The 17,850-nt window shown below is 37.0% G+C and overlaps 1 protein-coding gene across 1 annotated transcript in view; it reads left to right on the forward strand.

Moving 5' to 3' along the window:
* The window catches only part of LOC150081166 (serine/threonine-protein kinase PLK2-like), a 316,839-nt gene that overhangs the window by 262,164 nt on the left and 36,825 nt on the right, over nucleotides 1-17,850 (forward strand). Inside the window, exons 9-10 of the mRNA XM_090380951.1 lie at nucleotides 3,960-4,034; nucleotides 16,137-16,299. Of these exons, the coding sequence (XP_090237077.1) occupies nucleotides 3,960-4,034; nucleotides 16,137-16,299 (238 nt within the window). The remainder of the gene's footprint in view (nucleotides 1-3,959; nucleotides 4,035-16,136; nucleotides 16,300-17,850) is intronic.

A 17,850-nucleotide genomic window follows, 5' to 3' on the forward strand; every position in this document is an offset into this window, starting at 1 on the left:
TTGAAACGTTTCTGCCCCCAGAACATCTAGATAATGTCCAGTTGGGGTAACAGATAACTCTTGAGGTATGTGCAAGAGTTACTTTGACCAATATTATCAGATAACGTGTGGCAGTATTACCCACATCCCTCCTAACTAGCAGTTTCCCTGAACCTTTAAGGTATCCTCAATAATACTGGCAAAAACTTTTGCAACACCCTTGTGTAAGTGTGCAAAACAAATTCTTTCCCATCTCTACAAAACAAATTCCTTCTACCTACAAATGTGGGCCATGCTGATAGAAATTTCCTCCCTAAAGCCTTGCAGAGTCCAAGTCTTGAGTTAATCCACTAGGCTTTTAATATATAATCCCTTTTGTCGTGTCTGGGCAGAATTGCAGACACATAGACATTGTGGCCTAGCTCGTAGCATTTCCTCAGCATGGTCCATATAAAAGCTAATAAATTACCACATCCTTTGTTACCTGATTTTTGTGCATCTTCACTTTTTTTATTACTTTATCTAAATGTATTTTCAATAATGAATCATATTTGGATAAAAGCAAGAGCTGTTCTGAAAAATTGCAATGACATTATCCTGAAAATGAATCATCCAATGCATATGCTGCTTCAGCTGTACTTCCTTCTACAGCTTAAGCCATTCTTTTCTAATAATATCAACAGCCCTTTACTTGTCTATTTTTAATTTCATTCCATCTTGTCTGGAAATGTTCTGAAAATATCTTCAATCCCTTTGTCCTTTGAACTTAGAATTCTATATAGAAGTTGTGTAACTTGCTATTTTCATATTCACTGATTCTTTGATGGACATGTTTCCAGTCTTTCATGCAATTTATCAACATGCTTGTTTCAGATTCTTTGCTATAAGGCAAACAAATGTATTGTGTGGTCTTGGCACATTATAGCCTTAGTTGCTAATGCACCAATAAAATCCAAACCAAGCAAACATATTGTGCAGTATAGAGTATTTTTGAATTATCATATGAATAACCAATAATGTTGATAATCACTTTTTCTGCTAAATATCACTTTTGATGAAAATGGCAGAGAATTATCTTCAGGGGATTGAATTGGATGAAATTGAAAGAAGAAAAATCTTGCATTTTCTTTTGGTTGTACAAAATAATTTAAATTTGTCTATTTGCTGTATGAGCTGAATCTCAATTCTTTCTTAATAACTTAGTTTTAGTGTCAATTTCCATATTTGTGATTATTTCATTTGAATCTTAGGTTTTTGATAATTTATTTATATTTATTTTTTTGTGGAAGTGATTCTTGCATCATAAAGGCTTCTCTAAATTGACTCCTTCAATTTAGAGAAGTACTACTTCATTAATAATTCTGTTTTGTGATTCTTGCTCAACCTCTGAAGAAAACTGCTGTATCTAAGTCAGTAGATTGAATTTCAAAGATATCTGTTATTTTTAACATTTCTGCATGTAAAATAACATGTTCTTTTTCTGTTTATGTAGTTTTTCCGCACTGCCCTTATGCTTTTTCTCCATCTGGAAAAGGTTATTGCATTAGCACTTGACTACAATTATATTTTATAATGTAATTTTTCATTAGGAAAAAAATTTAAACTTGAATAATATAAACAAAGTGATTTAATAATTTTTAAAATTATAAAGTAATATAATTTTGTGATTGTAACATATAACAATAGCTTTAACTATTTTCTTAAATATGAATCCATATGCTAAGTAGGAATAAGCATAACAAATTGAAAATATACATGTTTTTCTGAACTGTTATTCTGATTTATTTATGATGAATGAATGAAATTATTTATCACAAATTTATACATAGTATGCTAAACACTAGAATAATCCTCCAATTAGTTTCTGTTCTGTTGCATACAAATCTAAGTTTACATTGTAAGCATGTATTGCCATGATTGTTGTCAAGAGAAAGAGGAACTGTTTTTGTATAATGTTGGCCGCAACATTTCCTTCACAGTGCTAGTAACTGTAACAGGTGCATAGCACTTATGCATGTTTACAGTGTGCTACATTGTGTTCAAAAATAAAAAACAAACTTAATGTGTATTTTGATTATTTATTAAAACATTTAAATGTCTTTTTTAACATTTGAATTATATGCAAGAAAAATATTACTTTTGCTAGGGAATGTTTATCATGCTGGCACTGGCCCACATATGCCGCTGGCCCACCAGGAAATTTCCCAGCATCCAGATTACCCAATGCTGGCTTGCATCCAATTGTTAAAGCATATAAATTTTTCAATGGGCATTTTTCTTACCATCAGTCAAGAAAATAAAGGATATAATATTCATATTTTATTTTTAAAAATAAAAATGTATATTTTTAATATTAAAAATCAATTTTTCACAGCTGTATTCATAGATTGAAAATAAAGGTGGCATCAAAAACTGAACAATTTGGAATTATTTCTTTCTGGTTTTTAATGTTATAAATGGGGTTACTTTGAAGACATTGTACATTGTCTTCAAAAAAACACTGACATGACCTGATTAAGGAAACAGTTTTGGCCCTATCTGAATCACATTTATCATAATGGATGGTTGGAGGAAAGACAGTTGTAGGATAGATGTGTGGAAGTTTGCCTTTAGCCAGTGGGTGGTTGATTGCTGGAACAGACTTCCATCTGTTGTTGTAGAAGTTGATAGCTTAAATAGATTCAAGGCAGAACTTGACAAACATTTGGAGCTAGTGGATGGGTGAAATAAGGGTTTTTTTTTTTTTTTTTTTTTTTTTTTGTTGGCTGATGCTATATAAGCTTGCTTTCTTGCATCATGTGCCTTTGCTAGTGCTAATTATTAGTCAAGGACCAAATTTGATGTTTGCCGCTAGTGGCAATTGCTACCTGGCAACCTGGACCAGTTCTTCCCTTCAATACAAGCAAAGGTTTGCTATCAGGGATAAGGGGGTGATTGTCCCCTTGTATTAGGCAATGGTCAGGCCACACCTTGAATATTGTATACAGGTCTGGAGGAATTATTTTAGGAAGCTACTGGAATGAGTACAGAGAAGGGCAATGAGATTGGAGAGTGGAACAAAAGGTTGGTGTTACCAAGAAAGGCATATTGCAGATTGCAGCTTCAGGAGACTAGGCATGTGCAAGGTGATCTAATTGAGGTGTATAAGGCCTTGAATGGATTGATCAAGCTCAATGCTAATGAGGGATTCTTCCTCTTGCTCAGATTACTCACCTGAGGGGGCATAAATTCAAATTGAGGAAAGACAATTGTAAAATACATGTGCAGAAATTTGTCTTTAGCCAGCAGGTGGTTTATAGTTGGAATAAACTTCCATCTGTTGTAGTGAAGGTTGGCAACTTAAATAAGTTCAAGGCAGAACTAGACAAACATTTGGAGTGAATGAATGGGTGAAATGGGAATGGTGTTGTTTTTTTTTTTTTTTTTTTTGGCTGATGCTATATAAGCTTGCTTTCTTGCATCATATGCCCTGCAAATTCTAAATATTTTCATAAATTAAATTTATGTTCCATTTGTCACTAAAAGAGGCTAACCAGAAAACTGACTAATGAAAAATTATTAATAAATATAATATAATGATAAAATGGCACTTTAAATTTTTTAAATAAAATAATTGTAGATGGACAGTTTGTCTAGTAAATTCCCATAGTCTGAGGCTTTCAGCTCTGAACCCTTTTTAATAAAATAATTGTATAAATAATATAGTTCAATATAAAACTCAGTAAGAGATGTTTAAAACTCAATTTGAAACAATTCTTTTGAATCTGTGTAACTCTGAGGATGCATGGTACTCTCCAGTTGAAGCATCAGCTTTTAAAGTATTTTTTTTGTAATATCTATGTTATTTAATGCATTTATTTTATTTAAGAAATGCAAAGAAGGTGCCTTTTTTTTTTTTCACTGTTATTATTGCACATGTGATGCCATATAAATCATCTGCATGAACATCTAGTTATTGCAGATATAAACATTTTTGACAGGCAAGAAGAACAGAGGAGGTTCTTCACTTGCTCTTTATCATATGGTGTTAAGCTGTCTTGAAACCATGCCAAGAGGTGAGTTTGCTCTAATAACTCAATGAAAATTATTTAAAAACACTGGTATTGCATTAAATTCATTCTTAGTATAATTCTGCATTATTTTCCTTAAATTAGGTATCTTCATTATTATATGATATTAAATATATGTTATAAGAAGGATTAATGTAAGTCCAAAACTTGAACAGTAGAATGCATGACTCTTTACTACACAGCTAGTAAGCTATAATAATAAAGATTATAGCTATTCTAATTCTTGTCCTGGTTAAAATTTGTGTGATACTATTGATTATAATTGGTCAAGGAAACTAAACTGAGAAGCTGTGTAAAGGAGTGCCAGAAAAGGAGTGCATTCCCAACCCGGGGGCCTATTGTGAACAGGAAAAGTTTTTACGGCTCCAGCAAATAGAGAAGTTTTTGCTTTTTTATTGACTATTTTAGGCATATTAATTTATTTTTTAGAGGGAAACAGGGAACATATTGTGCAAAAAGGATAGATGGAAGAGGACCAGGGTATGTCTGCCAGGGGCAAAGGTTGATGACGTAGGGCAGATATCATCCTTTAAGGGCACAAAGGGTGATATTGTTGCACACATTGTCACTAATGATATTAAGAGTAGGCAGAATTACATAACAAGTACAAGTACATGCTGAAAAAAAGCTGTGAGTTAGGGTTGAATTTGAAAGTGTCCACAATTCTGCCCAGACACGATAGAAGGAAGTATTGATGTTGAGAGCCTTGTCGATCAATTCGGCCCTGGAGAGATTGTGCAAGGCTCAAGGAGTAGAGTTTTTCTCAGCCTGGTCTGTGCTTGTTAACAGGAGAGACTGCTTCTACAGGGACGGGATACCCTTAAATAGAAAGGGTATAAGAAATTGCTAATGCTATAGAGGCAGAGTTCGGTAGGTTGGAAAACTGCTAGCTTGGGGGGGATACACAGCCTAATAGATTAACAGTAGCCACTGGCAGAGGTAAAAGTGATTCTTGCACGACTTCTATTGAAATGCAATTGAGGAGCAGCCTGGAAAGCAAGGCAATGGGAATTTCTAAGACTGCTGGGAGTCATAGTGGAATAAGTAAATACATGGACTGTGTTAGGGCAACTAAGAGTAGAAACAGGTGCATGTATACTTCCATGTACACCAATGCTAGGGGTATAGTTAATAAATTTGATGAGCTTGAAGTGCTAATGAAGACATCAAAGGCAGATATTATTGGGATATCAGAGAAATGGTGTCACACAGACTTAGCATTAGTAGAGGCATTTGATGCAAGAAAGCAAGCTTATGCAGCATCAGCCAAAAAAAAAAAAAAAAAACCCACTTCCACTTCACCCCTCTGTTCGTTCAAAATACCTGTCCAGCTGAGCCTTAAACTTATTTAGGCTATCAACCTCCACCACATGGGATGGAAGTCTGTTCCACCAACCAACCACCCGCTGCCTAAAGGCAAATTTCTGCACGTCTATCCTACATCTGTCTTTCCTCAATTTGAATTTATGCCCTCTCAGGTGATTTTTCTGAGCTAGAGGAAGAATCCCATCAGCATTGAGCATGCTTAAACCATTCAAGGCTTTATACACCTCTATCAGATCACCTCGCTGGTGCCTAGTCTCCAGACACTGTAATTTGCAAAACTTGAGCCTTTCTTCGTAAGAGCACCCCTTTGTTCCATTCACTAATCTTGTTGCCCTTCTCTGTACTCTTTCCAGCACTCTACATCCTTCTTGAAATGAGGCCTCCAGACCTGTATACAGTACTCTAGGTGTGGCCTGACCATCGCCTTATACAATGGAATAATCACCTCCTTATCCCTGCTGGAAAAATTCCTGTATGTCATTGACAATACTCATGGGCTACTTTTGCAGCCCATCTGCACTGCTCAGAGAACTTCATATCTGCCTGCACAACCACCCCCAAGTCCCTTTTATTCTCTACCACTGTCAGTGTAGTACCACAGAGTTGATATGTTGCTCTGGGGTTGCTGTTTCCCATGTGTAGTACTCTACACATGGCAAACTTGGACATTAAGCCCGATATACCATCATCAATATCATTTATAAATGATATTGATGATTGACATAAGCAGTGCAGAACTGGGATTTGGGGACTACAGTGTGTACAGAAAGAATAGACAGGACAGGAAGGGACGAGGGGTTATGCTGTTAGTTAAGAAACATAAAATCTAAGAAAGTGCATCCAATCGATGTTGGTGGACAATGCAATGTTGAGTCTGTTTGGTGTGACATAAGCACTGGGAAAGGAAAAATGAGAGCAGGTGTGTGCTATAGGCCTAATGAATCTGAGGAGTATAATGAGCAATTGTGCAGAGAAATAGTGGACCAGTTAATTTGAGTGTTTTTAATGGGGGGATTTTAATTTCCCATATATTGACTGGAATTTGTGGATTGATCACTCACACATTAGCAAGGCTTTTATTAGATTGGATTTATTAGATTGTTTTCTACATCAGCACGTTCGGGAAGCAACTAGAGGGAGGACTAATACTCTTGATCTGATTATCAGGAGTGATTCTTCATGCATCAAGAATCTGCAGATAAAGGAACCACTAGGTGGCAGTGATCGCAGTGTGCTGAAGTGGGATTTACTCAGAAGTAACTACCATGAAGGGTAAAGGGAAGGGTTTTTGCTTTCATAAAGGTGACTATGGTGGTCTGAGACTGTATTTAAATTCTATATGGTGGAACCAACTGGTGATGTTGCCAACAGCAAATTCAAAATGGGAAGCATTCGAAGAATTAATCTTGGAAGCTACTAGGCTTTTCACGCCAACAAAGAAATATTGTTCAAGATTTAGGCCTAAATGGATGTCAAACGAATTAATTAGATATGTGACAGAGAAGAAAAATGCATGGGATATTTATAAATTAACATGTGACACAGAAGCCTATGATATAAGCTGGTCTGTAACCAAGTTACAAAAGAGGTTAGGCAGGCGAAGGCAGATTACGAGAAATCTTTGGGAAAGGATGCAAAGAAAAACAGAGTTCTTTACTTATGTAAACTCTAGAAGGAAGGGGATGAATCAGATTGGTCCACTTGATATTGATGGTTCAACTGTTGATGATCCTGCTCAGGTATCTAACAAACTAAATGAATATTTTGCATCAACATTCACACATGAGGAGTTATTCAGGGAGGGGAATGCCAGAGGTGTATTGAACTCTGGCAGTAGGTTAGATAATCTTGTCATAACTGAGAGTAAAGTGGAGGAGAATTTGTTGAAGATAAACACAAGAAAGGCACCTGATGTGGATGGAATCTATCCAGTTATATTAAAGAAGGCGGAAAAGGAAGTAAGCAAACCCTTAGCCATAATTATGAGAGCTTCCCTGGACTCAGGGGAGGTACCCATGGACTGGAGATGAGCAAATGTGATCCCAATCCACAAAGGAGGACCAAAGCGAGACACAGGTAATTACAGACCTGTTAGTTTAACTTCTGTTCTAGGAAAATTAATGGAGGCACTGGTTAAAAAAGCATTGTTAAAACTGATGAAAAAAGCATCATCTAGACAAGACTAAGTTATAGCTCGGACACAGCATGGGTTTGTTAAGGGGAAGTCTTGTCTGACTAATTTGGTTGGATACTATGATGTAGTCACAAAGGAACTGGATGCAAAGAATAACTTTGATATCATATATTTGGATCTTAGAAAAGCCTTTGACACTGTTGCACATGGAAGACTGCTGCACAAATTGGAGCAGTGTGGCTTTGGAGGCAAATTACTGCTATGGATAAAGGGATGGTTGAGTGGGAGAAGACAGCAAGTGGTAATCAATGGACACTGCTCTTCATGGACTAATGTTATTAGTGGAGTCCCTCAGGGTTCAGTGCTGGGTCCATTGTTGTTTTCTGTATTTATAAATGATATTGATGATGGTATATCAGGTTTAATGTCCAGGTTTGCAGATGATACAAAGGTTGGCAGGGTTGTTAATGAAAGTAATGACAGTACACTGCTGCAACAGGATGTAAAAAAGTTGAGCAGAATGGCTGAGAGGTGGCAAATGAAGTTTAAAGTTGACAAATGTAAAGTATTACATATGGGAAGCAGTAATCCCAGAGTAATGTATCAACTCTGTGGTACACACTGGCCGTGGTAGAGAATGAAAAGCACCTGGTGGTAATCGTGCAGGCAGATATGAAATTTTCTGAGCAGTGCAGATGGTCTGCAAGAGTAGCTCTTGGTGTCTTGTCAATGATATGCAGGAATTTTTCTAGCAGGAATAAGGAGGTGATTATCCCCTTGTATAAGGCAATGGTCAGGCCACACCTTGAGTAATATATACAGGTCTGGAGGCCTCATTTTAAGAAGGATGTAGAGCTGTTGGAACAAGTACAGAGAAGGGCAACAAGATTAGTGAATGGAACAAAGGGTTACTCTTATGAAGAAAGGCTTAAGTTTTGCAAATTACAGTGTCTGGAGACTAGGCACTTGCGAGGTGATCTGATTGAGGTGTATAAAGCCTTGAATGGTTTGAGCATGCTCAATGCTGATGGATTCTTCCTCTTGCTCAGAATAATCACCTGAGATGGCATAAATTCAAATTGAGGAAAGACAGTTGTAGGGATAGATGTGTGGAAGTTTGCCTTTAGCCAGCGGGTGTTTGATTGCTGGAACAAACTTCCATCTGTTGTTGTAGTAGTTGATAGCTTAAATAGATTAAAGGCAGAACTTGACAAATATTTGGAGCAAGTGGATGGGTGAAATAAGGGTGGTTTTTTTTTTTTTTTTTTGGCTGATATTATATAAGCTTGCTTTCTTGGATCATGTGTGTTTGCTAAAGGTTCATAATGCATAAAGAGTCGCTACTAATCAAATCAAGATTATTGCTTCCTCTTGTTTTTGCTTCTTTAACAAGCTGCTCTAGAAAACAGTCATCCAGTAAATCCACAAAGAGAGAGAGACAGAGACCATTCAATATCGTTAAAATTAAAATCCCGTATTATTTACTGGCCCACTCTAATTTTTTATACTTATCACTATCTAAGGTCTATAACACCCTCCTACTCTGTTTTGTTTTTTTCAATACATATGTCACTGCAAACTGTCTTAACATTGGAGATTGGCCACCCATGTTGACTGGATGCACTGTCTTAGATTTAATTTGCTTCTTAACTAAGAGCATGACCTCCTCTCCTTTCTGTACACGTTGTACTCCCCACATTCTTGGATTCTGCATCCTTTATATTTGAGTGACACCACATCTGTGATATCCCAACAATGTCTACATTTGATTTCTTGACCAGCACTTCCCATTCATCAATTTATTTATTATGCTCCTAGTATTAGTGTACATGAAAATATAAATGCACCTGTTTTTACTCTTAGTTACCATAAACATCATGTATTTGCTTGTTTTATGATGACTCACAGCAAGAATTGAAATTACTGACACCTTGTTTTCCAGTGTGCTGCATATTCTAATAGAAGCAGTGCAAGAATCACTTTCACTTGTGCTTGCAGTTCTAGGTAATATATTAGGCTGTTAGTTTAGGGGGGGGATACACCCCTAATCTAGCAGTTTTCCAACCCACCTAGCATGACTTCTATAGTATCAATGAATGTTCTTGTATCTCCTTCTGTTTTAGTGTATCCCATCCCTGTAAAAACAGTCTCTTATTAACAAGCACAGACCACACTGAGAAAAATTCTACCCCAATAAGCCTTGCAAATTTCTCCAGGGCCGAATTCATCGACAAGGCTCTGAACATGTACTCCCTCTTATCATGTCTGGACAGGATTGTGACACATTCAAATTTTAATCCTAACTCACGACTTTTTTTTCCAATATTGCTCTGTACTTGTTAATTAAATCCTCAGATCTCCTACTCTTAATGTCAATAGTGTTCATGTGTACAAGAGTATCACCGTTTGTACTCTAAAAGTATGATATCTGCTTTACAATGTCATAAACCTTTGTCCCTGGCAGGCATACCTTGATTCTATTCTACCTGTCTCTTCCAGAAGGAAGAAAAACAAGGGGGGCACAACTATAAAATTTTTGGCAGTGACAGAAGGCTGGATCTTCTGAAGTTTACTTTTGTTTAGAATGTTATCGATCATTTGAATGAGTTGCCTGCCACATTAGTCAAGGTTGATAATTTGGTAAAGTTTTTAAAATTTTTTTTTTCTGGCAGATGAAGAAAAATGTCACTTCCTTGCATCATTTATCCATTATTAATACTAAAACATCAACATTTTTTTGCTGGCTCTTCTGCCACACTTATGATCAGGTGATCTTTTAGTTGAGACAAAAGACAAGCATTATCTTCAAATCGCTGGTATTGGGCCAATACCAGTTATGGTAACACCCTCCACATGACATTGAATTCTTCACATGGTGAAGAATTCAATGTCATGTGGAGGATGTTCTTGAAGTCTCTGAGGAAGAGATGTGTTCTAAATTAAAATTATAAGGAGTGACAGTGGTAAAATGAATATCTCTCCATCAGAATCTATCCATCAGTTAGTACACCGGAGTGAACCTATTGGTAACTCTTTAGGAGACTTCCAGATCAGCTAGTGTATATTCTTGTGTATATTCTTCAGCTAGTGTATAATCTTGTTACCTCAACTCTGCCAGATAGTGACTGGAGGGAGTCTGAGTAGTGTGTATGTGGCAGGCATTGTTGAGGCCATGTTATGTCAAAGATCTGGGTATATTCTTAACATGTGTACGCCATATTAAAAATTTCCTTAGTTCATAGAGCATGTTCCCCCCACCCACTTTCTTACTATTGAATATACCATGAATTGTCAAACTAATACAGTAAGCTTATCTGCGAAAAGATTTAAACCTCCCAAACACTTCCTAGTTCATTTCACAAATATACGTGGTCTCAATTCTAATCTCAATGACGTCCATTTCCACTTGCAATCTGCCAAACCCCATTTAATTTTTCTGACAGAATCTCAGTTATCGGTTGATTCAACTACTACTCATCTCAGTTGCCCAAATTATTCGCTGTATGATTCCTTTTGCCTCAAAGGTGGTACTTGTGCATATGTCCGTTCCGATATTCCCTGTCAGAGACTTGGTAATATGGAATCTCCTCTTTTCAATCTTCTCTGGCTTAAAATCTCTACCTCATTGTGTCAAATTCATCTGTTGTCTCTACCGTTCTCCCAAATCTACCAATCACTTGGAGCTCTTTGACTTTCTCTCTCTTTGCAACTTGACTCTCTCCACTCCAACTTTCCTAACAGTGAGGTAATTTTCCTCGGTGATTTTAATGTTCACAACTCCAGCTGGCTTCCGTTTTCTAGTCACACCAACCCAGCTGGTCGAGATGCTGAGGCATTTGCAATTACTAATGACCTTGCACAGATTGTTCATTTACCTACAAGGATACCAGACAATTCTAACCATACAGCCAACATGTTCAATCTTTTTATCACAAAAAACCCTTCTAAGTACATGATTGAAGTGAATGGTCCTTTAGGCACCTCAGATCACAACTTGGTGATTGTCTCTTCTCCAGTACAGCCATTATTTCATGGCTGTTCCCAGCCTTGTATTGTTTGGCATTACAAGAATGCAAAATGGGATGACCTGCGAGATTTCTTTTCTTTTCATCGATCGGATTACTGTTTCAAAACTTCTGATGTCAACATTTGCTCAGCTGGTGTCAGTGACATTATTCTTGTAGGAATGGAATCCTTTGTTCCACACTGCACTTTAAAATCTTGTCCTTTTATCTAAACCTTGGTTTTCCAATAAATGTGCTAAGGCTGTTCAAGAGAAGAATGTTGCATATCATAATTGGCTTGTTTCCAATTCTTTAGTTTCATTTTCTGCCTACACCAAAGCTTGCAACAATTGTAAAGCAGTTATTAATCAGTCCAAACTAGATTTTGAACAGACTGAGAGTAGAAAGCTTGCTTCTTGCCCTAATGGTAGTTGAGCATTCTGGTCTCTTGTCAAAGCTATTGGCCGCAACTTTTGCCCATCTCTGCTGCTACCTCTGTCAAAACCAGATGGTTCTGTTGTCACTTCAGCCAAGGATAAAGCTGACCTGCTAGCATCCCATTTTTCTTCCAAATCTTGTATTAATAATGATCTTGGTAAAACACCCCCCCCCACCCACCATTTCCAACACGCTCCACTCAATGCCTCCTGTGGTCTTCTGTCAAAAGGATGTCAGAAGGATTTTGACGAATCTTGATGCAGAGAAGCTCCAGGTCCTGATGGTATTTCTCCACTTGTTCTCAAAACCTGTGCTCCTGTTCTTTGCTGCCTTTTTTCACTTTCTTATTCCAAAGGTGTTTTTCCTTGTGCTTGTAAATTTGATGATATCCAGCGAGTTCCTAAAAATGGTGACAAATTGCTCCCATCCAATTATCATCCTATTGCAATTACTTCTACTCTTTCTAAACTAATGGAGAAATCAATTAACTGAACTTTTAAACTACCTAGAAACCTGTCTGATCAACGATTGCCAGTATGGATTCCGTTAGTTTCGATCCACTGGTGATATTCTGGCTTATGTTACTCATTTATGGACAAATTCAATGGAAAAGTTTGGTGAAACACAAGCAGTTGCTCTTGACATCTCAAAGGCTTTCAGTTGTGTTTGGCATAAAGGTCTTCTAAACAAGCTTACATCTTATGGTTTTCCAACTGTTTTTTGTAATTGGTTATCCAGTTTTCTCTCTGATCACTCACTGAGGTTATGGTAGAGAGCTCTGTCTTTTGACTTCTCCACTAATGCTGGTGTCCCCCCAAGGTTCAGTTCTTTCTCCCAATCTTTTCCTCTTGTATATTAATGACCTTCTTGCATTGACTGGAAATCCTATCCGTAGTTTTGCCCATGATAGCACATTGCATTCCACTTTCCATTTTGAGAAACCTTGCCTTGCTCAATCAGCTTCAACTTCTCGAATATCCGCTACCCATTCCTTAAATGCTGATCTCCAGGTAATTTTCCAGTTTGGCAAAGACAAATTAGTTGATTTCAATCCTTCTAAAACTCAGTCTTGTCTTATATCTCGCAAAAAGGATTCTTCTGCTCCTATGCTTATCTTTGGTGACACTCTGATTTCTAGGCAAAATGATATGTCTTTTGGGGATTACCCTCACTTCTAATCTTTCTTGGCACAAGCACATTACAAATATTGCTTCCTCTGCATCTAAAAAACTTGGTTTTTCTCTTTTGTTCTCGGCGTTACTTTTCTTCCAAACAGCTGTTCACTCTGTACAAATCACAAATCCACCCTACCATGGAATATTGTTCCTACATCTGGGGTGGTGCCCTCAAAACCTCTCTCAGGCTTCTAGATTCCATTCAGAAGAGGGCAGTTAGGTTAATTAATGACTCCTCTCTAACAGTCTCCACTCACTGTCTCATAGAAGTACTGTTTCTATGTCAAGCTTGCAATTGCCATGTGCTTTTCTGGTGGAACTGGGTCTGAAGTGTCAGATACTTCAGTGATGTTTTGCTCACGCATCTCTATGAGCTCATTCATTGTCAGCTCCTGACTATGTGAATCCAACAGCTCATTGACATCATCACCATTGACTTCCAAATCTAATTGCCTGGCAAGATTAACAACTTCTATCACATGAGCGACATGATCAGTTTCTGGCATTGTTTTCATCTTGGTTTTGAAAAAAAAATGGACAAAGTTACTTCCAGACACCAATGTTTTTTTTTTTTGTGAATTTCATCCCAAGATTCTTCAATGATTCTTATGGCATCTAAGAGATTGAATTGTTTCCAAAAGTCTTTAACAGATATATCTCACTATTTTGTCACATAGCTTCATTCAGACGTGCAAACAAACACCTTGTGTAGTAAGCCTTGAATGTTTTGATGATTCCCTGGTCCATCAGTTGAAGCAAGTTGGTTGTGTTTGGAGGCAAAAACACAACTTTCACACGTGGGTCGAAATTAACTAGGGTGACTGGGTGCATTGTCAATAAGAAGCATCACTTTAAATGGAATGTGTTTAGACTTGCAATAACATTAGACTTCAGGTATGAAATGGTGACCAAACCAGTCCTCAAAAATGGAAACTGTCACCCAAGCTTTATGATTTGACTTCCAAATCACTGGTTAGCTGGTGCCTCCATACCAGGTGGGAAGGAGCAGCAGTGCGTAGCACACGCTTCTTGATTAGACCGGGGTTCGAGCCTGTCACCACCAAATACGGAGGATGCGGAAAGGTCATGGAATGACCACCGCATATTCCCGGAGCAATATGGCCTTAGTTGCTAATGCTCCTAAAAACCAAATAACAACAACAACACTGGTTAGCTAATTTTAGATATACACCAAACGAAAAAATCAAGAACCATGTAACTCAGAGTTTGCGTAAGTCGGGGTAGCGTAAATCGAGGTATAGGTCTGTGTGTGTGTGTGTGTGTGTGTGTGTGTGTGTGTATATATATATATATTTTTTTTTTTTTTTTTCCTAACAAAGCTCATGTCTACCAGTAATCAGCAATGAGTTCAGTTTTTTTTGTATTCTGCTTGCTTCTGCTGTAACAGTGAGATAATTAAATGTTTCAAGAATACATATTACATACATTTTTCATGTGTGGGTCCTGAGAAGCAGTGCACACAATTTTCAAGGTCATTTCATAGAAGTTTCAAGTAATGCATTTATTGTTTTGAAAACTTTGTGCTGCCATGAATTTTAATAGGTGGCAGCAGAATATAGCTTTTAAAATCAGAGGAGGAAGAGGTCACACCTGTCATCCATTGTCACATTTTGGATTACAAAATCCAGAATTCAGTTTATAAAGTTGATAAAATGATACATAAAAGATGTAGCACATCAAATAAAAACAAATTTTTTATGGTATTGTGTGGTATTGCACTACCTTGAATAAGTAATGCTTTGCTAATGGGAAGACTATTGTTACTTATTTTTGGGATACTGCCACACAAAGGGCACCTCCGTGGCCAGGAGCAGCAGTGTGTAGCACACACTTCTTGATTAGACCAGGGTTCGAGCCCGTGACCACCAAATACAGAGGATGCGGAAAGGTCATGGAATGACCACCACATATCCCCAGAGCAATATGGCATTTAGTTGCTAATGCTCCTAAAAACCAAATAACAACAACCGCCACCCAGATGCCACTGTTTCAAGGCTTGTTTGGCCTATCATCGGTAGGCAGGTAGGTATCCCCTTGTTGCAATCATGTCAACCCAGTTGTGAAGTATAACTTCACAATATGAGATGCCAGTTGGTGTGCATATTAATAATACTAAAATGAAGGCCAATAAGCCTTTAAACGGTGCTGTCTTGGATGGTGCTATGTTCCCCGAGTATTAGTAACAATAGTCTTCTCCATTGGTGAAGCGTTATTATTCATGGTAGTGCAATACATGATAACAAGCTGTGTGAAGGTAGTCACCAAGATAAAATTAAATCAATGCCATTTACACTACTTCTGTAGTTTTTTATTACTATAGAAAATTGTGATGTACTGCATATTCTTATAGTGAATTACCAATCCGTAGCCTATTACACCTTGTGTGTTTATTCTTTTTAGTAATTTTTTTTTAAAAAATTCAATTTGATTTTTGACAGTAATTTCACTCTGATGCTTAGCAACCAAATCAAAATCAACTCTTAACGTTGAAAACCATTTAAGTCCAAATTTTCATTTTTATGAATTTCAAAATTTCATACTCTCTCCACCAAAGGGGTGGAGCCTTTTGGTCCATACTCAGTCCTTACACTGTGAGGAACTCGTTTCAGAAAGGAATAACGTACTAATCTGAACAAGATTAAGACATTATTCCTTTCATTCATCTAATCTTTATTAGCCTATATATTCTGTTATTAGCTTCTATAAGCTAATAACAATTGCAACTGATGGTAGCTTCTATAAGCCACCATCAGTTGCAATTGTGATAACTTGTTTTTATTTTCCTTGTTATTTTTTTATTTTCTTGCACTAAAGAAATAGTGTAATCTACCCTGGATGTTTGCTATATTCTATATATTTGTCCAAAATATAGTTATTTTATATTAGAGATGGTAAGAAATAAGTTCTCATGGCATTTCAAACTTTTGGGTAAATTAAAATAAGATTTGTTGGAATTAAATTTGAGTAGAAACTTATTTTCTTCATCTAGATTGCAATACCAATCCGCTAACTGTCTCCACTAATGCAGCTGTGTTTGTCACCAAGTGGATCGACTACTCAAATAAATATGGCTTTGGCTTTGAATTATCTGATCACACTGTTGGTGTACTGTTTAATGATGGGACCAAAATGAGTCTCTCAGCCGACCGCATGTAAGTTGGTAATTTAATCTTCCAATCTTAATGTTTAGGGAGATCTCTCTCTCTCTCTCTCTCTCTCTCTCTCTCTCTCACACACACACAGGGTAATTAAAATCAGTGTTACTTTTGTCTCCTGTAGGCAAAACTGACTTCACCAGAAAATAAATTTAAATAGTAATATCTGGACCATGTGGGGAAAAATGCTCCACAACAACAAAATAAATAAAATGTCACATAGTGGATACTAAACACTGCATTGCATCAGTATACGAAGTAAATCTGGTGATTACTAGTGATCCAGATATGATAAAAGTGTATATTAGCATTAGTAGAAGCATATGATGCAAGAAAGCAAGCTTATATATAGCATCAGTAAAAGAAAAAAATGATATAGCATCAGTAAAAAAAAAAAAAAATCCTTCCCATTTCACCCATCCATTCACTCAAAAAGTTTGTAATTCAGCTTTGAATTTATTTAAGTTTTAACTTCCATGACAGATGGAAGCTTGTTCCATCTGTCGGGGAAGCATGATAGATCAACAACCTGCTGGCTAAAGGCAAATTTCTACACATCTATTCTACAACTGCCTTTCTTCAATTTGAATTTATGCATGCTCAGGTGTGGAATCTGAGTAAGAGAAAGAATCTCATCAAATTGGTCAAACAAGACTTCCCCTTAACAAACCCATGCTATGTCTGAACTATGAAAAATGGCAGCTGTGCTTTAATCCAACAAAGTGTAAGGTATTACACCTGGGAAACAGTAATCCCAAAATAACTTATTCACTTGGTGGAGTTCAACTAAACCCAGTACTGGAGGAAAGGGACTTGGGTGTTACGATACGGTCAGACATGAAATTCTCTGAGCATTGTAAACAGGTTGCAAGGAAGGCCCATGGTGTCCTATCGATGATCTATCGAACTTTTGCAAGTAGAGATAGGGACGTGATAATCCCATTATATAAGGCTTATGTTAGACCACACTTGGAATACTGTGTTCAAGTATGGAGACCGCACCTAAAGAAAGACATCGAGCATCTTGAAAGGGTGCAAAGAAGGGTAACTCGCCTGGTGAGATCGGCAAAAGGGCGTCCTTATGAAGAAAGACTTCGAATATGTGGGTTGCAGAGTTTGGAAACTAGACACCTTAGAGGAGATTTGATTGAGGTGTTTAAGGCTCTGAGAGGCATCAGTAAAATGAATGAGGACGAAATTTTCAAGATTATAAATGATGCTAGAACTAGGGGACATAAATTCAAGTTACGGGGGGAAATGTTTAGATTGGACTGCAGGAAGTTTTATTTTAGCCAGCGAGTTATAAATTATTGGAATAAGTTGCCTTCATGGGTGGTAGAGGCCGACAGTTTGGGGAAATTCAAAGGTCATCTGGATAGTACTTTCGGGTAAGGGAAGCACATAGGATGATAGGATTAATTTCCTTTTTATTTATTTTTTATTTCATTTTATTATTTTTATTTATTTATTAATTATTATTATTTATTTATTTAATTTTTGTTTATATCATTGTTTTGTTCGGATTTTTTTTTTTTTTTTTTTTTTGGC

This window comes from Mastigoproctus giganteus, chromosome 9 (assembly GCF_048544385.1).
Source record: "Mastigoproctus giganteus isolate SK-2022 chromosome 9, ASM4854438v1, whole genome shotgun sequence".
Classification (NCBI taxonomy): domain Eukaryota; kingdom Metazoa; phylum Arthropoda; class Arachnida; order Uropygi; family Thelyphonidae; genus Mastigoproctus; species Mastigoproctus giganteus.